The sequence below is a fragment of the Lepidothrix coronata genome, unplaced genomic scaffold, assembly GCF_001604755.1.
Source record: "Lepidothrix coronata isolate B3197 unplaced genomic scaffold, Lepidothrix_coronata-1.0 Scaffold5, whole genome shotgun sequence".
NCBI lineage: Eukaryota > Metazoa > Chordata > Aves > Passeriformes > Pipridae > Lepidothrix > Lepidothrix coronata.
The window spans coordinates 128694-155033 of NW_016690185.1; the positions used below are offsets into that span (position 1 = coordinate 128694).

Below are 26340 nucleotides of genomic sequence, written 5' to 3' on the forward strand. Positions count from 1 at the left end.
AAAATATTTGTATGCTTTTGGTGGATTAATTGCATTTAACATTTTGGTTAAACACACAAACAAGCACAGCTTTTTGTTGTTTCTTCAAATGAAGCCACAAAGAGAACAAAAGGCATCCAACTGAATCAATTTAGATTTATAAACATATTAATTTTAAGAGCACTATGTGTACACTTAAAATGAATTTAAAGCAGTCAACCTTTGCAGTACGATGCCCATTTTCACTATATCCAAATTATCCATAAATCCAGATGCAAGTTGTCACAGTCACTTCTTTGGAGAGCTTACAAAGTTAAAAGTCAATGTTTCCTATTAATTAATAATTGTTTTCAGCTGTTTTGGCAAGTGATTAAAACAAACTGTCTGCCTTTAATGTTACAATATAAAAGTTTTCTTCCTCAGAGGCTTGAGTGCCAAGCAGGATTTGCCTCATTTGCAGGAAGGTGTCATACATGATTGCTTGGAATATTTGTAAGCAAATAAGACGACTGGCTATTGTACCTGCCAGTGCAGTGATTTCCATTCCCCATTGCCCTGGTTCTGGCCAAGACAGAGTTAATTTTTGCAGTAGCCAGGAGGAAGCATGGCCAGGACCCAAAGGTTATTCTACACCATCTCATGTCATTTTCCTTGGACAGAGGAAGGGCTCCCTTCCGGGTCAGTGTAGTGTGGCAAAGGGAGTGGTCAGGTATTGTCGAGGGGGTGAGGTGGGAGTGTGGGGGGGTGGTTTCTGTGCATGAATCATTCACCTCTTTCTTGCACCCTCTGTTATTAGTATTGTTGCTGTTAGTTTTCATTTTCTTATCTCATTGTTGTTTCCAGCAAATTGTTCTTTCCTCAAGCTGTGATCTTTACCCTTTGTGCCTCCAATTCTCCTCTCCATCCCACTGCAAGGAGAGGGGGAGTGGGAGGGGGAAGTGAGTGAGCAGAGTGTGGTTTGGAGTGGTTTCAGTGGGAACATTAAATTGGAGAATACCACTCCTAAACCATGACATGCATCCGTTAAAATTACCCACAAAGCAGTTTCAGAGGAACAACAGCTGAGATAATTAAAACAATGCTTCTCATATTAATAGAGTGCCATGCCATGAAAAAGTCACTCCATAATGAAACCATACAGGCTGTGCAACATTTACCAAACTGTACCATCTCATGAATTCAGTATCACACACTCTTTAAACTTTGCACTGCAAAGCATTATAACATCTGTCCCTTCTAAGTTCCAAACCATCACCCAGATATTATTGACAGGCTTGCTTGACATATTGGCAGATGCTTCAACATAACCCCAGCTGTGACCAGTGCCTGCTCTATAGTAGGATTAAACATGGCTTTGAGAAGGATCTTCTGCCTTTTTGACATCGTCTTATATTTCCAAACTTCTAGCAATTCATTCCCCCAGTAAAATTGAAATGACAGTGATCCTGGAAGATGAATTTCCCCATCCGTGGAGAGAAAGGACAACAAATTCACGGCACAAGCTGATAAACTCTGCTTGGAAAGTAGAAGGTACTGACATCAACATAAGAAGCAGTAACATCCCATTTATCTTCCCTATCTGAACATCAGACAACTTCTTTAGAAATCTTTCTCTTGTGCTGCATCAAGCTCGTGAAGTGATGCAAAGTGCCACATTTGAGGTTTCCTCTCTTTCTGGTACATCATGGGATTTGCTGCTAGCTCCTCCTAGCTCTTGGCTTCTCCCTCTAGTTTCAAAAACTTTTAAGATGTTCTTCATTTGTTGAGGTAGGATTTTTTAAGACTAAATAGCACACTTGATCTTTGCAAGGCAATAAATCCAGAAAAAGCTGCAGACTGTGCTAAGCAGGCAACAATGTGGCTTGTGCATAGTGAGTGTATTAGTGTCAGAATTCAGAAGAACCAGAATCAGGTTTAGGTCAGCCCTTATCTTGAGGAGGGAGGTTTTTCCACCAGGACAACACCCTTACTACATGATCTGAATGGCAGAGGGATACTTCAGCTCCAGGCAAACAGTGATCCACCAAAACATTCAGCAGAAAGACAGTAATAGCAGGAGTCTTCTCTTGTTCCTGTGATCGTATTTGCCACTGCAAAATAAACTCAAATATTGCTCAAGAAATTTCCAGTCACACCATTCACACTTAATCTTATCTCGCCTCACTCCACAGTGAAATTTAATAAAAATGTCAGTGACTGATTGGCTTCAAATAATTAGCACCAAGGCCTGTCAATGAAATTATCCCTGTCCTAAGGTTACTTCAAATCTCCGAAACCCTCTTTGATATAAATAACAAAATCACTCAGAAGAAATTCTGAAGGTAAAGATGAACACTCATATTCATTACTATCAGGTCAAGATGCACACGTGTGGTTACAGCGCATCTGGCAAATCCACCATAATTATTCATCCACATGTTCTCCCTCCCTGGCCAATGCCAGAGAAAGCACTCTACTGCTCTCAGAGACACTTACCCTGGAACAACAGGAGGTAAAAGTTCCCTATCTTGGGGCAGCTCTGAAAAGCTTACGCCCTTGTTTATTATGTGGCGATGGCGGCACATGCCCATATATTAACGTGTTAAGGATCTTCTCCTCTACTGATGGTATCCACCTTCATTTCAGCATAGTGCCTCACAACACATTAGGATCAAAGTAGAACACATAAGTATATTGCAGTTCATTTCAAGCATATATTATACTAAAGATGAAGCATTTTTATCCCATCCAGATCATAACTTGCAGCAAAGATCTACTTGTTGATGCTGCACACTCAATGCCTTTTATTACTTCAGCATTTTATAATGCTGAAGAATAAACTCCCTTTAAAAAATAAACTTTTTTTTTCTTGAACACTCAAGCCTCCCGATAGCATCAAATGGCATTTTGGAATAGGAGCTGCATGTGGTTTTGAGCACTGTTAATTGCCTGCAGTGACATAAACAAAGGCTGACCTGGGTGCAGGCAGGGGGAGGGGAGCTTTGCAATAGGCATCTTCCATTTGCCTTTGCACGATCTCTGTTAGGTTTGTTTTTTGAAAGTACACAGAAAGCTGATTACATAAAGACAGCAAAACAAGCGTGAACGAAGGTTGTGGATACTTCCATTTACTTGAGTGCCAATATTTAAAGAGAATTTAATTTCCACCTTCTGTTGTCTTGTTGGAAGCTTTTGTGGTTACCCAAGAACAAGTCTCTGTTAGAGGTGTGGCTCAGAAACTTGAAAGACCTAAATTTCAGAGTTCTCTAAAATGATTGCTGGAGAATTAATTGTTATGTTCAGTAGCTATAGTTCACCTGCTTTGTTGTTCAAAGCATGGAACAAAAAAAAACCTGAAGGGCTGCATTATGGAAAATTGTGGCATCTAGTTAGAGGAAGGAAGGAGGGAAGAGTGCAAGCAGGTAGGCTGCAGAGAACTGAAATACCCTCGTACCCTCGTACCCACAAGATACACTGAAGCCAGTGGGATTTATGGAGGCCAGAGGGCATGCAACTCCTGCTGCATCTCCCCGAGGAAGCCAATTGCAGCAGAACACTTGAATGCATTCAAATTTCAGTAAGAGTAAAATAAAGATCAAGTAGTTCCTGTTATTGACATATCAATTAATAACATACAATATATTTCAAGGCAATTGGAAGCTGACCCATGAGGACTGTGCCCTCTTGCCACTGAAATAACTGAGTGCACACCCAGAAGCAGGACATCACTAATTTCACTGAAAACTCACATTATGATTTCTTAGTGAAGGACACTCGAGCAATAAATTAAGGTTTTTTTATTTTTTAATTGCCATTATGGCTATTCTTCCAGTTATTTCCTCAACAGCCATCAAGTATAAATTTATATACAATAAACTGGATAGCTTCTGTAGGGGAGCAGACCCCCTAAATTGGCAGAGAAATTGCCTGCGTGGTTCAGCAAAACCATGCCTCAGCAGAAAGGCAGAAGTCCTTGTGTGTCTTCATATTGAAAGGTGTTGAGATGTACAGGAGAAATGTTAATGATTAAAAATTATGCGTCCTCTTTATTCTGCCTATATAGCCTTGTTATGGATATTGACATCGTTGTACAACTGAACCCCATATAATGCAATTTTATTCTGACTGGAAAATGAAACAGAAAAGGTTTGTGACCAAAACTGGTTTTTGGTATTTATTACACATGTTGAAAATGTATTCTGCTGTTCTGTATGAAACATTCGGAACTGCATAAAGTAAAACTTCAGAGCCATGAAACTGATTTTTGTACACAAAGGTCCTTGAGCAACTCCACCATCCATCCATCCATCCATCCATCCATCCATCCAGCCAGCCAGCCAGCCAGCCAGCCAGCCAGCCAGCCAGCCAGCCCCTGAATAAAAAACTAATGGCAATGATTCAGTTTCCCAGAACACAGTGTTTTAGAACAGTAACCCACAGTGCTGTGCGAGCTGGGCCACCATTTTGTGCACTGGGACCTCCCAGTTCCGACTCCTCACAGCTGAAGGAGGCCCAGGACCTGCTGCAGAGGAGAAACCTCTGAAACAATTCTTGTAAATAAAGGCCACCTTCAGCAATGTGCTGAAACATCAAAGTTCAATACACCCTCGCAGTGCACTGCTTGCTCCAAGGAGGAGCAGCTGTAGCAGGTGGTGACACCAGAGGTGCCAGACACTTGGCTCTGCAGGTGAAGGCCATTGCACTGTATTCATGAGAGGATGGAGAGGAAAGCACGTGGTGGGAGCTGTAAGATGATGAGTGAATGAGAAACCTGGTTGAGATCAAGAATCTGGCTCTGTCATTTCACTCCCCACAAAGTATTTTCTCTCAAGCCCCACCTTCACTGTTTTTTAATTCCTCTCATTTCCCTCTCTCCTCCTCTGCACCCTTCTCTCACTGTTTTCCTACAGGGCCACCCAGTTCGTGGTAACTACCAGCAGAAATGAACTCATACCTCCAGTGGGGAAGGAGGAGCTGTGCAAGCAGTGCCAGGGAGGGCTCCAGACACAGGGGTTTTAGTCCCACGCAGGGCACAGTGACCGATAGCAATCCTGCAAGGGAGCTGTGGAACAAGGGGCAGGCTCAGCCTCAGTGCTAGTCAGCTGAGGTCAAGAATCAGCTTAAGAGAAGCTGCAAATTAAAGAACCTGCTAGTAGGGGCCAGGATTCCTATGATAAAATGGTTGCCACGGAAATAGTGAAGAAGACGTATGACTTCCAGGGTCATGCCAGCACTTCAGGGTCACCCCCACAGCCTGATCTCCTGCTCATGTTTTCCTTATACAGACTTGGATAAACTTTAAAATGAAGGAAGACCAGCCTATTTTGCTAATTTTGAAGTGTGGAAAAATTACAGTGAGGGCGTGCATACATATGACTGATGGAAATCAAACCTCTGAAGTGCAGATTATTTTAATTATAGCCATAAAAGCATGTAAGGTACAAGTTCCAGCTAGATAGTTTCCATTCCGATCTTTAATTCTGTAGTAGTAAAAATACTTGAGTGTCTCTGTCTAGCTGAAAGAATTACAAAGTGCCTGGGTCTTTACGTTAGTTGGGACACTAAGCAACAATATAGACAAGGGGGAATTATATACGTATCTGTGCAAAATAAGACATAACCAGCCTTCTCTCGTGACTCTCTCCACATGCCTTTCACTGTAAGGCAGTCACTGAAGGGACAGGTTTAATGAACAACTCTATTGATTTCCAGCCCCCGCCCTGCCCCACTAAAGCCCAATTTGCTTTGAAAGAGAACCTAACTTCTAGAGGTTTTTAAGATGTGCATGTGAACTTGCAAAACACACTTGACAAAAGTCTAGCAAATGATCCTCCAAATTCTGGCAGATGCAGACAAACTCCACACACTGGCTTCACCCTTTTCACCATGTTATACTCACAATTACTGCAAGTGCTGAGAATGTAATGTGTATCAGTAACTAGACCACAGATTTGTTTCCACAACATATTCATTTTATCTGTTGACCTAGATTAGTGAAATGATGCAAGTATTAAGACTTTAAACATCTTCAGTGGAAAGTGCTATTTTAAAATGAGACACATTTTGGCAGTTTCAAGTGCAGCCAAGATCCTCCAATCCTAACACAGTGTTTGACTGCCTCTCTTTCTACCTTAAGTGGTTTTTATACATATAAACACTATGAAATCCACACCTTTAAACTCCATATAATGCTAGTTATTTTATACGTATAAAAACTTGACATACACCAAACTCTTCTTCATGTAGCTGTTTGCATAGCTGTTTTGTATTCCTTTGTGTTCTTCAATCTATTGTTTAGAAAAACTGGTGTTTCATTTCACAGTTAAAAGAATTTAATTACTTGAATCATAGAGACATGAAAGGCAAGGGAAGGAAAGAAAATATCTCTCTCACTCTAAATCATCTTCCACCAGCTAATTTGATAGTGTAACTTGGAAGTACAGAAATCTGAAATCTAGTTTCTGAGCATTTGAAACTTAACATCTCTCTCAAGAGATATTACTCAGGTTAAGTGTGACATTTTGAAATGTCACCAAGCCCTGTCTCAAAATCAGAAGTTTTAACACAGAACAGATACCTACCTGCTTTAATTCAGAACCCATTCTACATGTGGTGACATTCTAAGAACCTCTGTGCATAGCCTTTCTCATTCTAAGGAGAGAAAAAAAAAATCACTTCAGGAATCTCCTTCCTGTCCAAATAAACAGCGACTGCTAAAATCAATGGCTGAAATCACTTTACAAAAGCCTTATTATTCTGATACAGCCACAAATGTTGAATGGAAAATATTTTTTCTGCTGAAATACACTTTCACTATGTCAGGAAAATAATGTTATTTTCTCAGTAAAGACATTTGGTTTTGCTGGAAGGCTGAAGTTGGAAAAAGTGGTAGTACTTGCCAGAGATGCACTCAGTCTTTACATTTCATCAACTGCAGCACCAGAACCGTGCCACCTACAGGAGCCCTCATGATTACTACCATGGTTCTCTTCCTGACACACTTTGATAATCATCAATATTAATATTAGACTAATAAAGTATGTAATCAGTTTTAATATCTACATATGGTAGCATATGAATAAATTCTGTAAATTACTGCTTAATTTGCAAGCAAACTAACATCTAGGTTCTTCAGAGAGTTTAAAATCATTACACATAAAAATGTTAATTTTGGAAAGTATCCATGAAAGGGATTAACCTATCCTTTTCTTGTCCAGCTCAATTTGATAAATTATCACTGGCAAGCTATGAAACTTGCTTAAAGCATTCTCTCAACTCAGTCGTCATTTTTTCAGCCCTAGTAATTTTCTAAGAGTGTACTAATACACTTGTACAGCCAGGATGCAGACTTTCCTAAATATCAGAACTGAAAAAACTCCAGCTATTTTCAGTACCACAAACACAGGGCTGTCACTCAGACTTCATTCATCATATAAGGTAATTAAAAAAAAAGTTGTAATTATTATGCAGGATATAAATAATACTGGAAGTGATGATCAAGTCTTCATCAGCTGATAGGTATCTGGCTGTCAGAGCAAAACATAAAGGAATACAGAACTGAAACGACTTTCCCAGTCACTGATTCCAACGACTGCAATTTTAGGCAAACAACTCTTACGCTTTTTATAACTTAACCTTTGTCTTGACCTGCTCCACATCTCCCAAAACTTTTAGTGGAGAAGTAACCAGGTTTGAAATAGCTCAACAGTTTGATGGTAGTTCATACTGCATGTTCCTGTGCTTGATCTGTCCTGAGATTTAATATTTCTTCACATTCCTGCAAGAGTTCCTGTTCACAGCAATACACATATCCAGCATTTCTACCACTAAAGCAGCACAGTCTCTACACCAGCTCAAATCTCTCCTTTCCCTGGATGTTCAGACCCCTCCCCCTCAAAATTCCACCTGAGAACTACTGTCCCTGCGGACAAACAACCCCTCTCCCCCACCTTTTCTGAATTTTCTGTACCTAATGGGACCCCAGGATTACAAGTGTTTTAGCAGAATAAGGCACCATTGCACAAGCTCTACTCATTTCCCAGCAGAAATCTTTCTAAGCTCCTCTTTAAATTCATTTCAACATTTTTCCTATTCTCCATTTTTCAGGGTTACTAGGCCATCAGATGTCATGTTCACATTTTTCCTAGTAGTGGTAATGTTATCTGACTTTTTACCAGTACAAATTTGTTTTATTGAGGATGCTCCTTTTCTACATTCCACTCTTCTCCCCCAGCCCCACCCAAGAATTAATGGAAATTAATCTAAAACTAAAGTAACCACTTGAAGAAAAGGCATTACCATGTATGCTGACTGACAACCAGTGGTATCAAAAAAAATAATTAGAAAATTCACTCTTTCTTCACTGAACATTCAAAAATTAAAAGTAGCCACTGCCAAACATGAAATACAATGAAGACGGCAACAAGCTCTGTATTTTGGTGCATTTTACACTATGATTTAACTTGCTCACCAGTTACACTTAAATTCTAAATATTGAGGAGTGTGCACGGATGTATTTGGCACTTTTCCTTATTAGTGAAATTAATTTAGTGAGCACTATTTTAGATTCTGACCAGTTCAGACCAGATCTTTTCCCAGAAGTTACAGAATTTCAAAGTGAAGTATTTAATTACGCCACAACACACCTTCTATTATTATTGGCACACTAAGTAAAAGAAACTACAAAAATGTGATTTAACTCAGGTAAAGCAAAGATGCCACTTCATTTTTGTGATGACGCGCTTTTGTTTAGATACCTCACCCAACCAGCTCTTTAAGAAGTTTCTACTTATTAAGTATTATTAAATATTCTTGTCACTCCATGAGAAAGATCTTTATTTAGTTGGAAATAAAGACAGACTCAAACTTTGTTTTATTTTTTAATAAAGTTTAAATAGTTAAAGTAAGAGGAAAGAATATGTTTTAAAGCCAATATGTTTTTTGTTCCATGCTAGGCCTTAAAGTTGGATTTACTGGCAAATACGGGCCACGAGAAGAGCTGTATACTTAAAATGCTGGTGTAGAACATATTAAAATAGCCAGTGACTCTCTCCAGTTTACCTTAAAACAAAGGAAACACAATCTCTACAGTTTTTTAAATGTATTGCCTCTTATCCTGATTAATGGAAAAATTATGCCTACAAAAGACACTTGTTAAATATGAAGACTCTACAAAATAGTTGCTTTATCGACTGGCAGGACTTTGAAATCGCCCAAAATATTTAGATATGTCCGCCTAAGGAAGTTTATAAATGCCAATTCAACAATGTAACAAAAATTCCAAACAGAACTGGAAATTAGAATAACTCAACCAAATCATCCCTCTGTAAGAATATTATATTGCAATTCTGCATAAACAGAGATCAGCATGGTTTGTTTTATTTTAAAAATTCTTCATGTCCTGCAGAATATAGCATAGGTTTGTTTCATTAGTACCTCTTCCATTCCCTTCAAGCTATTTCCTCGTTAACATTTAAAACACTATCTAACCTGTCTACTGACTTTTTCTGCCCTTAGGGCTCTTCTTAGCTTCAACTCTATCCTTACCCATGGAGATGCTTCCCCTCTTGCTTCATAAAGAGGTTGTTATTCATTTGATTGATTTTTCATTTTCTTCCTTTTTCAGATACAGGTAAGTATCCCACCATAAAGGGAGCATGGAAACGAATGGGAACAGCACTGGGAGTTACCAGGACATTTACAAGCCAGGACTGTGAGTAGGAACTTCAACAGCCACTATTTTTGAAAGAAGAATGTCATGCTTTCTTTATATTTGATAATATTTGACATATTTGATAATATGTCTACTATAAACATTGTTTTGTGCCACAAACAGCCACAAACTGCAGACAAAGCAATAGAGCACAGTTTGATGAATTCACTGTAACAAAAAAATTGGTAGAGTTCTAGTAGCATCTGCAATGGTAACAAACATTTAGAAACCAAAATGATCCAATAACCTAAAAATACATCTGCTAAACTAAGGAAAAATCTGTGCAATGAGATTAGAAGCTTCCACATTTCGGACTGATTGCTCAGGGACCACAGATGTGAGGAAGTATTAGCTTGGAAAAGTCTCAGCTTTCCAAAATTCAAAATCATTAAAAAGAAATCTGTTCATCATTCTATGATTTAACTGTTTCCTAGTCTATGGAAATAAACAGCAGGATACAATCCTGTTTGCAACATCCATTCAGTTTTCTTTTTTTTTTTTTTTTTTAAAAAAACTTTTTAAAGTAAATTAAGAAAATATTCTTGGAGGAAAAAAAAATAGATGAACTCAAAGAAACGCCATGACAGATCCTGAGACAAATTATCCTACATCATTGCTAGTTTATGAAAACTGGTTTGAATAATAAACACACTAGAGTATTCAGTGACAGCATACAAATCAAAAGTATTTGTAAATTATTAAGTTGCGCATGTTTTTAACTGACAAAACATGCTCATGGGCTTACTTTAAAATCTCTCACTGCTTGTTATCAAAGTTAAAAGATCATTTGCATACCAATATATATACTGTAAACATGAACTTCTCATTAAGGAAAGATGGATTTACAGTAATTTGATCTTTTACAAAAAGCTACTGGTAACCGAATCTCTCAGTGTCTAACTTTCTAGAAAATCGAACCAGTGTTTCCACCCTCAAAGCTGAAACACTACCACTTTACGAAACAGCCCTGTTTATTTGTTAATCAGAAATACAATCAAGTGACATATTTCCATTTGCTTTTCGGCTGACAGTTTTCAGCTTCATTATATTTTACAAGAAAACAGCAGACTTGCAGAAGTCCTGTAAATTCTTTCATATCGCAACTGATTTAATTATAGCAGTGAACAAACGCAGCAGTGATGCAAAATAAGATCAGCCCAATTGCCCTTATCTGATGACAGGATCTCTCTTCCTGTTTGGCTTACAGCAGTGAGGACTTCTTGTTTTGTTTCGGCTTTTTGTTGGTTTCTTTTTTTCTGGTCAGGCTGCCTCTGTCAAGACTAACAGAAGCAAGAAGTTGACATGCCCTTTTAATTCCAGCTTGAGAACGATCCTTATATGAATATAGCTGAGTTTCAATCAGTAGGTCGGGGAATGATACTAATGTGGAGAAAATTATCTGGATAGCTCATATGTTCGCTTAGCCATTGAATGGGTGTTTCCAGCATTGGCTCAATTCCATGAATCATCACTTGAGTCTTCTGCTCTCCATCTAATTAAAAAAAAAAAAAAAAAGAGAAACTACTAGTATATCACTCAAAGTTCAGAGAAAGATTAAAACATTTACTCAAACTTCATTTATGGTAAATTTAATTGGTGTTAACAGTATTTAACATTTAACAGAACAAAAAGTAGGAACTATCAATGTGGAGAAAGCTGAGATTTCTATCATCTAAACCAGAAACTTTGAGTTAAAATTAATTCCAAGAAAAAACTGGGTTAAAATGAAACTTAATGAAAACGCCATTCTTCCTTACTAGTTGTAAGGTTGTTTTTTCTCTTTCCCTACAGTGATCACAGCTTGGTGCCAATCCAGTTAAGGCATATCCACCTCACCTGGCTGTAAGGCATAAGAATATAATACCTGTAATATTCCTGAAATAATTTTGTTTTGCTAAGAATAATTTATGTAGATCACTAGCAAAATTTCAAAGTTACTCCAAGGGCTGAACTGGCACCAGCTCTTTCTCACTTTGTTTCATCTCTTGGAAAAGCTAAATTAGCAAATGATTCCCAGTATGACAAGAATATTTCCTAAGAATATTTCAATTCTTTTTATTTATACTTGTCCCAGAGGATGCAAGTACTTTGATCCTTTGATTCAAATTATGGGAACCAGCTAAAGCAACTGACATAACTGTCATGACATGAACTAAAACAACAAAAAATGAAAATTTATTTCAGAATCTTGAGATGAGAAGAGCATACGAAATACGCTCCAAATAAGGGTTGAGGGGGAGAAAGTAGGCAGTGACCTTTTACTGATTTTATACTATACTACGGCATTCTCACATGGACCTACCACAGTGAAATCTACATTCAGTGGTCAAAAATATCGCTGCCTTTTGTAATTGGCATTTTATGCCCCCCTTCACTGTCTGTATTACAGAACAAATCACCATCCTCCCCCAGAGCTGCATGGAAGAGAGCAGAATCTAGAAGTGAAGGTACCATTACTGCTCTTTCATTCAACCACCCCAGTTGCAGCATAATTTCTATTTTATAACTAGACAAAATCCTATTTGTTTGGTAATCAAAATGATTTGACAGCTGTCTGAAGAAGTTTGTAGTATAATCAGGTACCTATGCCAGTGCACTAAATTACACTGGGAAGAATCATCCTTAAATATGCAGTTGACTTCATGCTAGTAATAATTCTTCCTGTGAGAGCAGACAGTTGTTTGCTTAAATTGAAGCATTATACTTCTGTTACTTGTTACTTACATACAGTATATTCTGTACAAATTCTTGATTCCCTGAATGGCATAACATATGCATTATCGCACTAAATTAAGCATAAACAATTGCTGGTTTCTGGTTTTATTGCAGACAAATCTGAAGAATGAAGCATGTAATTTAAAAACAAACTTCTGGTATTTCCAGCCAAAACAGGTATTTATTGGGCTGAAACACTACCAGTCAGATTGTCAAGAGTATAACTCCAAAAGAAAAGATCCTGGAAACCCAGTTTTCCCATTCAGAAGTTAGGGAACACCTAAGTATTCCTAATATCTAAGTAACCTTCAAATATATGTACTTAACACTTCCAAATGAAAACCTACCTATGGTATTCCTTAAATTGGTCAGTTAGTGACCTTTTTTTTACATTTTATAGTATTATTTAATTTTCAGAAAAAACTAATTTGCATAAAAATAGATGACAAAACGCTGGTTTGGCATTAGCACTGTGCTAGCACCCTATGAATATCTGACTCTTCTTAGCAAGAACTTGTAAAAAATAGATTAAATGCTTTAGAACTTCAGTATCATCTTCTTGTCATTGGAGGAAAGGCTTATATGTGATAAATATTTTCTTTGGCTCTTCTTTTACCGCACGACAGTGTTTTTTTATGTGCGTGTACTCGATGCCTCTTGCTTAGAAATGAAATACAGTTAATCTGGGTGTCCCATTCCCTGCTCCTTACCCAGCTTTATCCCTTTCTCATACAAGTCTTTTATTTTGTTCCTCAGCAAACTGAGAAAGTCTCAGAGGTCAATGAAGAATTTACAGTTTAATTAAAGTCTAAATCTCTGCATTAGCATTGTTTGTGCTGTAGTATTATCTCTGACAAAGCATCACTTCTCCTTAATTCCTTTTCCCCTTGAGGCTTGACTAAAAAGATCTTATCTACCAATTCTGTATTCACTATAGCCTTCTTTCAAAAAATCCATTGTTTTTACTTTAACATTCTTCCCTCCTTTTGTTACTAGGGGCCATAAACTCTCACTTAAGTCACATTTACCCAAACTTTCCTCAACGTTCATGCTTTCAGTCACACACCCGATTTTAAATCACATACAGAGTCTCTCTCCTACAGACATCTTCTAGACTTTTTGTAGCAAAAAGTTGTCAACAGCAAATACACTAATAATGTTACTGATAAGTATGCTTGTTTTCTCAACAGCTGTCTAATTCTTATCCATTTCCACTGTCATCTGGGGTCTGGATGATTTGCTAGCTATCATGAAAGCTTCATCCACCTGTTTTACAGATATAATAGAATTACAAAATACATGTTTTACAGATATAATAGAATTACAAAATACACACCAACTGCTGTCCTCTTCTTCCCCACCCCACATTCTATTCTTTTTGATAACAAAAAGTCTTTTTAAACTGACAAAATGCATCTACAAAGTGTACAAGTTGCTAAACACAACATGTATTTAAATGAGTGGTGCAAGATTTAAATGACCTGATTACAAAGATTAATGCCACTCTGTGTCATTGGACCAGGCCCATGAAAATTAGGGCAAATAGCTCTGCTCATCATAGTACACAGGGTCCAGACTTGATGATATCATTGCTGTCAATACCCATTTTACAATATTCAGTAATGTAGTTTAAAACCCCCATGATTTCCTCAAAACTAATACGTTCAAGTTTTCCAGTAATATCATTGACTTTTTATTTCCTCTTAGAATCATGTCAGAATTGAGTTACGTGTTACGTATCACATGACCTAAGATGGTTTCTTTTACTTTGTTGCAAATTAATATCAGAAATAAGATGAAGTGGAAATACAAGAAAAATAAAAGCATAGCAATATATGTTTTGTAAGAAGTTTTTATTGCGTATGTACATAATGACTATTTATTTAAAAGCAGAATCACTCCATTACTGAAGTGATGGACAAATAACAAACACTGTTTTGGCATTTGCAAAAAAAAAAAAAAAGGCTGAAAATCAATTAAGTCATAATATCAGAGTTGTTGTCCCAGGATTAAATGATTTTTCTTTTCTTTCCTTGTGGAACTCCATCAATAAAAGAAGCTAGTATAGCCCCCAAAAGTCACTAGTGGCAAGCGAGAAGCACAGATGGCAAAGCTTTTTGGTAAAATCTAAAAATATTCCATCTCCAGAATGCAGGTAATCATGCTTACACATTATGTACTAAGACATTTTTGAGACATTTCAGACCACTTAATTTAGACATTAAGTCAAGGCTGCAACACTTTAAGTAGGTACCTGACCCAGGCTAATGGATCATACCACGTAAAGTCAGAAGAGTTTTCCAGCTCTGTACAGAAAATGGAGAGAAACAGGCACCTCTAAAGCAAAGAAGAGATCTGCTTCTCAGTCATCTAAAAGGTGTCTCAGTGTTCCTGATCAGGAAACCACCTTGATCCAGCCGAAGAAAGTATTGGCAAACCCGAAGAAAGTATTGGCAAAGGTGTCCCTTTTGCAGATAGGCATCCGCTGGAAGGAAGCAAGAGAGAGTGGCCTGTTGCATCTCAACAGAGTCCTTGAGGCAGTGGTTCAAAGCCCTCCTCAACCTGAGGCAGCTTGAGTCCACTCTCCCTTCTTTAAGGGGAATGCCCTAACTACTACAATATTTGCTGTTGTGAATCCTCAGCTTCCTTAAAAAACCCTCAATGTTCAGGCATCAGTGAGATACAGCAAAAGAACAAAAAAGCAAATCTGTAGTCTTCAGAGAAGGTGGGAAGATGTGCAATGTCATGGTATCACACAGTAACTTTTTCCATTTCCTTTAGCTATATAAGTTATGGCTTGCAAAGTACACCACTCAATATTAGGAAAATGAGTTTATTCAGCATCAATTCAGATTACTGCATTTTAAATACATTTTTTACACCTTATTATTAATTACCTTATTATTTAAAAAGAAATAATTGAAGATAGAGGGAAAAGAAAAGGTTAGTTTAGTTCTGAGACACAGTCAAGTGCCTAAGAGCAGCATAGTGAGAAGGCACTACTTCTGCCAAAGGTACTTATTTCAGCAGTTTTTCACACAGATTAGCACCTCAATGCTCACCAATGCTGCAGCGACATTCTCCCTTTCACTTACTCAAGATCAGCTCCTCCAGAGAGACTACATCTGTGATGTACCACTTAAAATTCTTTAGTGGGATGAAATACCTCTCTTCTGATTTGTGGCCTCAAGCAATCACCTGTCAGGACAATCTAGCACATTTAAATCCCTTCACTGATAGACAATACAAGATATTCAGGATTTAGCAAAAGTGTCCCTGGAGTACTCAGTTGGAATCCTCTGTATGCAAGTGTTCTGCATAGCAAGTCCCAGAACCTACCCGTAGTCAGGGGCAGCACCACTTTACAGCCCTAAATAGGGAAATAGAACTCTGTGCTTCAAACTACAAGCAAACTTCTTGCATGATACAAGGCCATGGAACTATATTGGACAAGGATACTTAAATGTGTAAGGAGTAAATACAACCAAGTGTCATGCAGTAGCAGCATTTTAATAATGTAACATAACTAGATTCCAGCCTACTCAGTTGTGAAGTGAGCCACAGATACTTGCTTGCTTATCTTCAGAATACATCGTATTTTCTGGATTAGATGATACTAAACGTATTACTGGCAATAGCTATATGATACTGTAGGTAAACTCCTTTTGGGTCAGCATTATAAGAAACAGAGTTCTCCTTTTGTGCCTGTGGTGTGGCTGCTTTCCTTCCCACTTCTCCTGCTCCTCAGATTACCAGGCAGAACAGGCCCTTAGGCATAAGTATCTTGAAACGCCAGAGCACTCCTTGACAGCATATGCTCAGCACCTGGTGCCTGGGACATCTCTGAATCTGAAGACACACACCAACATCTTCACTGGGAAGATTTTAATCTAGCTTTTTAGGATCTCCTAGGAAATTACTTACAGACACATAGCTTTCAGTAATGTGCTTCATGTGAGTAACGTAATGTGCAACCACTAAGTTTGTTACTGACAGATATGGCTGACCCAATTTTAAAAGCCTAAAGCCAAAGCTGGGCAGAGATAAGTCTCCGGCAAGCAAAAGTGAAAATCTTCTTCTTGGAAGCAAGGTTTCTGGTCTAGCACAGAGGATCACATATGTGACACATACATACATATGTGCAATTCTTTACAAAAGACTACTCTATATTAGCAAGTAAATTCAAAGACTGTGTTCTAACCTGTAACCACAGGTGGTAAGAAAGCACTGAACAGCAGCTGGAGTTATCTTTCCCCTCTGTGGGCACCTCAGGTTGGATATTCTAGGACATACAGAGAGGAGTCAGTCCCAAACAAGCCTCATAGTCTAAAGAAGTACTCCTCCAGTGACTTCTGCACTGGTAGTAGAAGAGAAACAAACAAGCACTTGATAAACATACTTCATTTTCTGCAATTTTAAGTACGTAGCATCTCTAAAAACCCTCAAACCTCAGTATTGTCATCAATGGTTCCATTTGATACAGGGATCTTTCACCTGCTAGCCCTAAAACTGATGAATACCATCCACCTCTTTAATAATAACCTATCCAAAACTGAAAGCAGCTTTAATGTCCAATATTAAAATTGACAATGAGTGGGTACCATTTACAACAAAACAAGCTTCATGATTATTTTGACTGTGTGTGTGCTACAAAAAAAAATCTCATGTGCTCATAAAATACAAAAAAAACCCCTAGGCTAAGGGGTATTTGTGAACATTTCCACATCACTTTTGTAATATTTACTATAGCCAGATACCACATATTTTTTAATTTATGGCAAAATATTTCTTTCCTTAGTAAGCAAGCTTGAATGAATTAAACTATCTATAAATCAAGTACTAAAGCTTTGCTTTTCTTCAGTACCTTTAAAAAATATTAGAAGTTAAAACCTATTATTTCAGCCTTTTTCATTCATAAACTCTAATCTAACTGGAATATCTCCAATCTGTTTTTGGCATGCGTAGGTGTAAAAGTGACCAAAGTACAGAAATATGGCGAGATGTTCTGACTCCACAGTAACGACAACCTCAATATAAAGGTCTCAAATAGCAAAACAAACTTGTATTCTGAACAAATCTTATGCACTTAGCTGAGTACTAAGAGGAGCTCAATATCTACGTATGGGAACTGCATAAAAAAATTGATTTTGGTTAAATTTCATAGCAAAATGATCACCTGTTCTTTGAATGAACTCAGTACAAGTACTTCAGACAGAGAACACTTACACTCTCTTTACTGATATATTTTACATTTAAGAAGTGATAGCTTCAAGGTCTAAGTTCACTACACATTCTACTCAGCAGCAGTCCCTTTAGTTAAAATTCTTTAAATTGGAATAAAATCTTAGTAGGAGTTTTCAGAAGCTTTGCAGTAGCCCCCAGGCTTTCCTTACTTTTTTGTGAATTCCATCCTATGAAAAAACGACCCTGCTTGTCACGGTAGTAGGCTTCATTGCTAGAAGTGACTCATTTTCCTTAGCAATCTTAACATACTTTTAACCTCACTTTGACCACACATAAACTACCAAAATCCTTATTTCCTTCCTCTCCTCTAATTTTGAGTAACTATCAGTTTAAAGAGACACAGAGATGATACCTTGGATCGAATCAGCAGATACACTGTTCAGTATCCTCTGACCAAGAGCAAGAACACACAAAAAATTCTGCAAAGCCAACTCTAAAATAGCCTAGCCACAACAAAAGGTTCCTCTGACCTCAAAAATTTTAGAATATGTGACATAAAAGCACAGGACTGACTTTTCCTTCCTGCCTATATATCTCAACAGCCCTGGTAAAAGCCACTGAAGCTGATTTCAGGTGAAGAACTCAAACACAGAAATATATGGTCAACGCATCGTTCAGAACAAGTCTCCTTCTTAAAATGATTCTGTATCTGGAATAAACATTGCTCCAAACACAAGACAAAGTTCGGAGAGTAAGAATTTCAGTTTCTGGATATAATCTAACTGTCCAACATGAATACAAATAAACAATCACATAGATCTGGTTAACTATCAGCAACAAGACAATATCACTTATTTTTATCATTGGTAGTAATGTGAGTTCAATTGCTCAAGCTGAAGGTCACCGTTTTCCTAAATGGATGTTTTCAGCTCAGGATATTCTTGATATTTGCTCAGATATCCCAGAGAGCTGTCAACTATGGCAAGTTCCTGTCCTCAAAGACAACTAATGACAAATAAAATCTACAACTTTATATTTTGTTTAAAAATTTCTTTTAAAAGGAATGTTAATTTTTAATACGTTTACTGAACAACTCACAGAAAACAGAGCAAAAGTGCTTAATCTATCTTTTCTAAATAATTTCTTCTTTTTTTTTTTTAATTCCTCTCCAAAATAAACAGTTAGACATATCAGTCTCTCCATCCGGGAGTGTTTTGTCACTCATGTTACATATCTCAATATAACCCTTACAGCATCTTGATGTCATTTTACCAGAGCCCCTCACAAGAACTACTGCTTCTTGTCCAAAACACTGAGATAGAACTAGACCTGTATCAACCTCAGTGAACTCTGTTCTTGCAGAGTACTGGACTACAAAAGCCCAACTCCAGGCAAGATATGAATATGGACTGCCATTAAGTCCATATTCACTGATTTAGCTTTAATTACTGCTCGATTTCTTTGCATGGTTTTGACACAGGCCAGTTGGTTGATCTCTACATGTTCTTCTTCTGGCATAAACATCTCAACCTGTAACTTAAAGGAGAGGAAAAAAGCTTCTTTGTCATGATTATAAAGTTCTTAGTATGATTATATCCTGTGGATTATATTCCAGCAAATGCCTAGCCTTCTCTATCCCCAAAATGGAAGTAGATGAATATGCAATATTATCATTGACATCAAATATAATTAAATACTGAGATGGAATCAAATATTTGATTCATAATTTTCTTCTCCATCCAATTTTTCCTCTCTTGTCATTTCCTGTCATCTTCTACCTCAAGTCTATCCTCAGGTTAGATAGCCACATTTCTGAAACATAACAAAAAAAGTGGATTAAAATAGTCACCACAAGCAAGTTTATTACCAAATTTATTACACTTTGGAGCAGCTCATGAGAACTTGGCTTACACTTCTAATCTCATAGGAGTCAGAAAGCATGTAAATGAACTAGAAAACTTTTTTCTATTGAAAAAGTCAATTGAAAAAGTTTTTAGAGAAAGAGAATTTGGCCTCAAACACTGCTAAGCAGACTAAGCTCGAGCAGACTATTTTTAACAGTTCCCCAAAACAGTTACTGACAGTAATGCTGTCTAAGACAACCAAGGGAATTTTTCTGTCCGTAAAAGAGTTCATGCAGCTCAATAGAAAAGCAGATAGAGGATGGAAATGAAAGCTTTACTTAACTAAACATTGCTGTTGTTGCTTTTTTATTATTATTTTGATTCTCGTATATTTCATAGAAGTTTTTTAATGGGCTTGATGACAGAACCCTAAAATACTTTTCTTAAACATCTGACATTATAGTATTTAAAAGGTTTTAGAAGACCTTACAAGACTGAGCCCAAGATGCTTCCCATCAAACATCTAGCTTCAAGCAGAATAAAAAAAACCCACAAAGATTAAACTCCCAGGAAATATTCTTATAACCCTTCTTTCTTAGCATGGGTGCCTTAGCCTCAGCCTTGAACTGGCAATAAACCTATGCTAATTTAGAAAAGACTGGGTTAGCGACTGAGGTTTATAAAACAATTTTCTGCAATGCGTTAAGTTTGGCCATGCACATGTGGACGAAGTGACAAAGTTCAATGCAAATCGTCCTGCTGCCCCATGTAACAAGCAAGCACACAATACATTCATACCTACGAGGAACAGGCAGAGTGTGCGTTAAAAGATAAACAGTTGAATGTGTGACAAACTGAGGCCAACTCATCCATGATATGTTTTCCATTGCTGAGGGAGAGATAAATCACTTTTAGGAGTTTTGTAGCTTTTCTGAACAGCAGGCATCTTGACTTAAAATAAGTTAACCCTTTCATGCACTATGCCCTTAATTAGATTTGAGGTTGCCCTTCCCTCTAAACTGTGTAGAGCTGACCTTCAGAAATTAGGGCTATCTCTGTATACAGCTAGGGAGCTAAATGTGATCAATGTTGTTCTAGAAAAAAAAAAACAAACCAAAACAAAAACAAACCCCATTTGATAAATATTTTTGTCTACGAAGTTTGGCCTAAAGCAAATCAATGTACTGTAAAAGACCTTGCTGCTAATAGCTTGTGAGAACTTTTATAATGTCATTGTTTTCAAAATACTATTATGCCAATCAATTAAATAAATTCTCTATGCAATCATACTATACATTCCCTAAGCATATGCACATTCATACAATTTTGAGGGTTTTAATGGCATTCTTGAACTTTCAACCTCTAGTTTATTTCGTTTTCAAGTTACTATAATTCACATCATGCCTGCAAATATTCTGTGATTCTAACAGCTGTTCATCTCTTATAAAGAACTTTTCAGCTAACCAAATGATGACCTACTCCCAGCAAGGCAAAGAAGGATTACTGTTTCTGAAAAATCACCGTCAATACAGAAGAGAGCAGCATATTCGCTTTTTTCAAGCCATAATGCTAATTGTTAGTTTATCTGCTCAGTTTAATAAATCAAATTCAAAAGTTGACATTTGGACATAATTACAGTTTAAAAACATTTGGCTGAAGAGTGGTAAGCAACATATACCAATCGAAAGCTTAATTGCTCTTATTTCATGTTTTGTGCCTTCTCCCATTTAACTAGAGAAAAATAAACTGGATTTTTCCTTTTAAAAAATGCTACTTCCAGGAATATTATTATGTTATTTAACAAAGTAAACAACTTCACAAGCAAACAATTGCTGTGAAAATGGAGATGAGCTATTTAATTATGTCTAAACTATGGACAGTTTTGTTCCATGTCTGACAAATTCTTCGACCTCTGCTAAGCTGATCAGTAAAAACTCAACTAATTGAATCCATCGATGTGAAAAACCACAGGCTCAAGTCTGTACTGCATACATCAAGCTGAAGGATTTCTGCTTCAGCCATGGCGGTAATAGTGAGTGGGGTCAGGTCAAAGAGGGTTAAAGCAAGTCAGGATATAGCCAAAGGAATACATCAAACACTGATTTTAAAAGGGCAATTAATCTTAGACAGAAATGCTTCCTGGGGAATGAGATCTCAATCTTAAGAGCACACTACATGATGTAGCAGTAAAAATGTACATATACAAGCTTAGAGAGCTTTCATCCTGTGATCACAAACAGAAGGGGAGTGCTGTTTATCAGAGAAATACAAACCCTTGCTAAAATACTTACATTAGCTTCTTCCGGGCCCTTACTCATTGAAAAATAAATTCTGTAATGAGCAGGCAGTAGAGTTTGCACACATGAAATATCTTTTTTTCTATACATGTACTTTAAGTTCTTTTGAACAGCTATCAGACTAAAGTATTTAGAGATCTCTATCACAGTAAAATTAAAAAATTTAGTATTGAAAAATTCAGGAAGGAGTGGCTAAAGGAATAAAGGAATACCTGCAGGGCTCTTTACACTGAACGCGAAGTTTAAAACAAACTAACCAACCCTCCCCAAAACAGCTACCTGGCCAGAGTTAAAACTGGAAGTGAATTTTCATCATAAGTTCATCTTAGTTTTTCCATTCCAAAATATCAAGAGAGTTAGCTGCAAAACTCATAATCATATAATCTCTATTTTTAATGAGAATTTGACTCATTACTTAAGTATTTTTATCTTGGCGTTCAGAACATATTTTTCCATTTTATAGTAAAAAAACAGATCCATAAAAGAACACAGACATACAGCATTTGCAAACAAAGTTTGCTAAGTTAGTATCATTAATTAGTTAGCAATATTACTAGAAATCATTAGCTATGTGGACAAAACACTGTGTGTACATAGCTCTGAAATGAGCTGCATTAGTTCATTAAACAGAACTTGCTTTGCAACCCCCCTTTCATCTGAGGATACTGATGCCCAACATCACAAGTGGCAGAATGGCATCTGTTTGTGTATCTGGTCCATACATCTGGCTTCTTGGCTTAAATTTTTAGTAACAGCTTGCACAAAGATACTAGACTTAGGGAAGTTTCCCAAAGTGCAGACACCCCCTGTATTTTGTCGTCATAAATGTGGTGATGGTACCATCAGGAAAAAGGACAAGGAGCACAAGAGCCCTCAAATCTTCACTAACTGTAGCATCTCTGTGCACATGTCAAGCCAGTGCATAAGACTTTGGCTTTGACATAAGTTTAACCTCGGTTTTCTTACAAATATTCTCCAAATGGCTACAGGTGCAAAATAAGATATAAAGTTATCCACTGTTTATCCACTGAATGTGAAGTTACCAAAATCTCTGATTAAAATGAGGTATTCGAACAGGGCACAGCTACTATTAGCAAGTGCTGCTGAATCCTTAGAGAAGAGAGTAGGACATAGTACATAGTATTATTAGTGGATTACTCTGCTATACATTATTGATAAGACTACTACTTTTCTCCTAATTATTTTCTATAGGTCCTTTAGTTTTGCAGGTTGTTATTTCCAGTCCTGTAAGAGGTTTATCTCCTCAGGTTATACCTATATGCATCAAGGCAGAATAGAACCAGACTGCAAGAGAGGTGCAAGGAAGATGGGAATGATTTTACTCAGCCAACCACAAAAGACACACAAAACATACCTAATTTAAAGGTATAGATGCAACTCATAAAATGGATCAGAACTCACTCTCTGAACCTCAGGGCAAGTACCAGAAAATAACTATGCCTATTCAGCCAAACTATCTCCCTCTCCATTACTGCATATTGAGAATAGTCCCCAGACTGTTAATCCATGAACACTGCTCAAGTTTTCTGGGAGAGTATTAATTGCCCGTGACCAAAATTATGCCAGAGAACTGCTGATAGTCATATAGCACAAATCACATATGTTCTAGCCCTCTTCTGTTTACTAGTGTAAATAAAAACACTAAGACCACAACATCCAAATCTGGTTGTGTGCTGCAGTGTCCTGGTTGAGAACTTCACATTGTGGGTCTTCAGAAGGTTATTACTGTCTCCTGAAAGTTTTGGTAGACCCAAATCTCCAGTTACTTCTTCCACCAATTACAACACTAAAGGCATTGTCACATTTTCTACGAAACTAACCATAAAAAATATCCTGTAAGTCTATTTTGTGTACTTTAGTTGTTGCTGACATGCTTGTTGCTGTCAACAAGGATATATGAGAAACTAGAAGAAAGGTTTGTTTTGCATTTCTTTTCTGTGAAGTTTTTGATGGGTCAGTCACACTGAATGACCTCTGTGGCCCCTTTGTAGTAAGACAGACTGATTTAGATCATGATTCAAAAAAATCCAACTCTTAACTCTGCTACTGACCTCAGTGTGACCAGGTACAAGCCACATCACCCCTCTTTGGCTCTTAATTTCTCCTTCCTTTTTGTCTCTCTTCACTTGTCCTTTGTCTAAGTGATAAATTCTGTGGGAACACATTGCAACATGTGTACAGTGCATAAAGAACCTGAGGTCTCCTGCTAAAACAAAAAATACTCATTTTAAAACTGAAAATTCAACACAAGCAAAATATTTTGTCAAGATGCTTTGACCCCAACAGTTCTAGAACTCACATACATGGTAGATTACTAGAAACTGAGCAGGGTTTCTGCAGTAATTTTCCACAATCTTTTGTTAACTGCCTAGATTTTCAGATCTATAGCATTCCATCAGGAAATTGGTGGTAGGACGCTGATGTTCCCAGGAAGAGAAGACTGCTCTAGGATGAAAAACCCACCTCTCTTCTCCAGAGAATTTTAGAAGAGCTGGCTTGCAATTTTCAAACAGAGTAAGTTAAATTTCAAAAAAGCTATTTTGCTCTGTGGAGGATTTTACTTTCTCTATTTCATACTACTACAGCTAATGATAGACTTAAAAAACTTTGTTGTGCCTGAATAAATTCATTGGCCTTTTGAAAAATTTAAAGAGAATAGTCTGGTGTCTGATACTAATAAAACTTATTGGGTGGCCGGCAGAACAAATGTAGCTGAAGCTGAACACATTTCCAAAGGCTTGTTCAAGAAAACAGGATTATTTCCCTATTTGCTGTACCTCTTCCTACAGTCTATCCTTTTGAATGTGCATGCTTGTGCACTCCAAGAAACCACTTCTAAGTTACAAAGAAAAAGCACATTACTCTTATGATGTTAGGAAAGTTGTTGGATACAAGAGGAAAGACTAGACTGGAATAGACTATTGCAGACTATTGGAAGGGACCTATAATAATAATCTCATCCAACTGCCTGAGCAATCCAGGGCTGACCAAAAGTTAAAGCATGTTATTAAGGGCATTGTACAAACGCCTCAAATACTGACAGGCTTGGGAATTGACCAACCCTCTAGGAAACCTGTTCCAGTGTTTGACCATCTTCTCAGTAAAGAAATACTTCCTAAGGTCCAGTTTAAACCTCCTTGGGGCAGCTTTGAGCCACTCCTAGATGTCCTATCACTGGATACCAGGGGGAAGAGTTCAGTACCTCCTGTTGTACTTCCCTCCTCACAAAGCTGTAGAGAGCAATAAGGTCACTCCCCAGTCTCCTTTTCTCCAAATCAGACAGACTCACAGTCCTCAGCTGCTCTTCACAGCACACACCTTCCAGCCCTGTCACCAGCTTTGTTCCTCTCCTCTGGATGAACTTGACTACCTTAACATCCTAAAATTGCGGGGCCCAGAACTACACAGAGCACTCCAAATGAGGCTGCACTAATACTGAATACAGTGAGATAATCACCTCTTCTGACTGTCTGGCTGTGCTGTGTTTGATGCACCCCAGGATGTGGCTGCCAGGACACATTGCCAGGCCTGCTGCCAGCCAGCACCCCCAGGTACCTTTCTGCAGGGCTGCTCCTCTCTCAGTTTATACCTGTGCTCTGCATTACTCTGTCCTAGGTGCAGAGTCTGGCATTTGGACTTACTAAATTTCACCCCATTTGCCACTAGGAAAGGGGCAAAAGTCTCATAAGCTAACAAATGGATAATCCTTGTAGAGTCCACTGAGGCAATGTTGGAGAAATCCTTAAAACCAAGCTATGTTTGCTGTTTCCTGAGAAATTCTAAGCAGAAAGATCACAACCAGCCCCAGATCCCCATTATGTTTTCTCTTTTCTTTCGAGGGCAAGCGAGCCAGAACATTCTGCACACACAGAAGTCCTCTCTGACTTTGCAAAGAACTTGTTTAGAAATCAAGATGGCTAACAAGAAGCCATATAAACAGCACAGCTGTTAATTGGCATTAACTCTCAGATTATTTGCACCTTTCCATGTGGTCATGACAAATGAATTCTATAATAATTAATTCTGTAGTAATGACTATTAATTCTATAATCTCAAGCCAACCTCTGGACTTGGACCCCTTTTGATCAAAAAGGACTACTAAATCAAAAGGTATGCAATTTTAACACAGAAAAAACCCCCTTTCTACTCCAACTTAAAAAAAAAAAGGCAACTGAGGCAAGCAGGTGTTTGTGGGTATAAAAAAAAAAAAGAAATCAAAGTCAGCAGTCAGTCAGATGAAAGTCAGATGCAGAAGGATAACCCAAGCAGATGGCCTAGTTAGAAAAAGGATAACAGGCACAAATAATGACTCATACCAGAAAGGAGACGTACATGATGACCTCCTCCAAGGCAGAAAGCACCACTGAGTCAAGGACACACGAAGGGTGGAATAGCTTAAGTAGTGGTCTGAAGTTCAGTTGTGGCCTGCAAGATGACTCTCACAGTAGAGGAGACAGTAGACTAGAATTCATATTGCTGGTGAGCTTTTAAACATCTTTTAGTACACTTACACTCTACAAGACCTTTAACCCTTCACAATACTCTCGTACCCATGTAGGATGAAAGTGTGGCTAATAAACTGTCTTGAACTGACCAAGGTTTATTCTAT

At 37.7% G+C, this 26340-nt stretch overlaps 1 protein-coding gene across 9 annotated transcripts in view; it reads right to left on the reverse strand.

The window, feature by feature from the left end:
• Positions 1 to 8824: 8824 nt before the first annotated feature.
• ATG5 (autophagy related 5) overlaps positions 8825 to 26340 on the reverse strand; it is a 74485-nt gene continuing 56969 nt past the window's right edge. Inside the window, exons 8-10 of one of the 9 annotated variants that reach the window (XM_017829257.1) lie at positions 23783 to 23937; positions 16587 to 16667; positions 11025 to 11162 (exon numbers count right to left, since the gene is read on the reverse strand). In XM_017829257.1, the coding sequence (XP_017684746.1) occupies positions 11139 to 11162; positions 16587 to 16667; positions 23783 to 23937 (260 nt within the window). In that variant the 3' untranslated portion in view covers positions 11025 to 11138. Of the gene's footprint in view, positions 11163 to 14219; positions 14871 to 16586; positions 16668 to 18763; positions 19382 to 23782; positions 23938 to 26340 lie in introns of those variants that run through there. The other 8 variants (XM_017829248.1, XM_017829238.1, XM_017829272.1 and 5 more) reach the window with 8 other exon arrangements.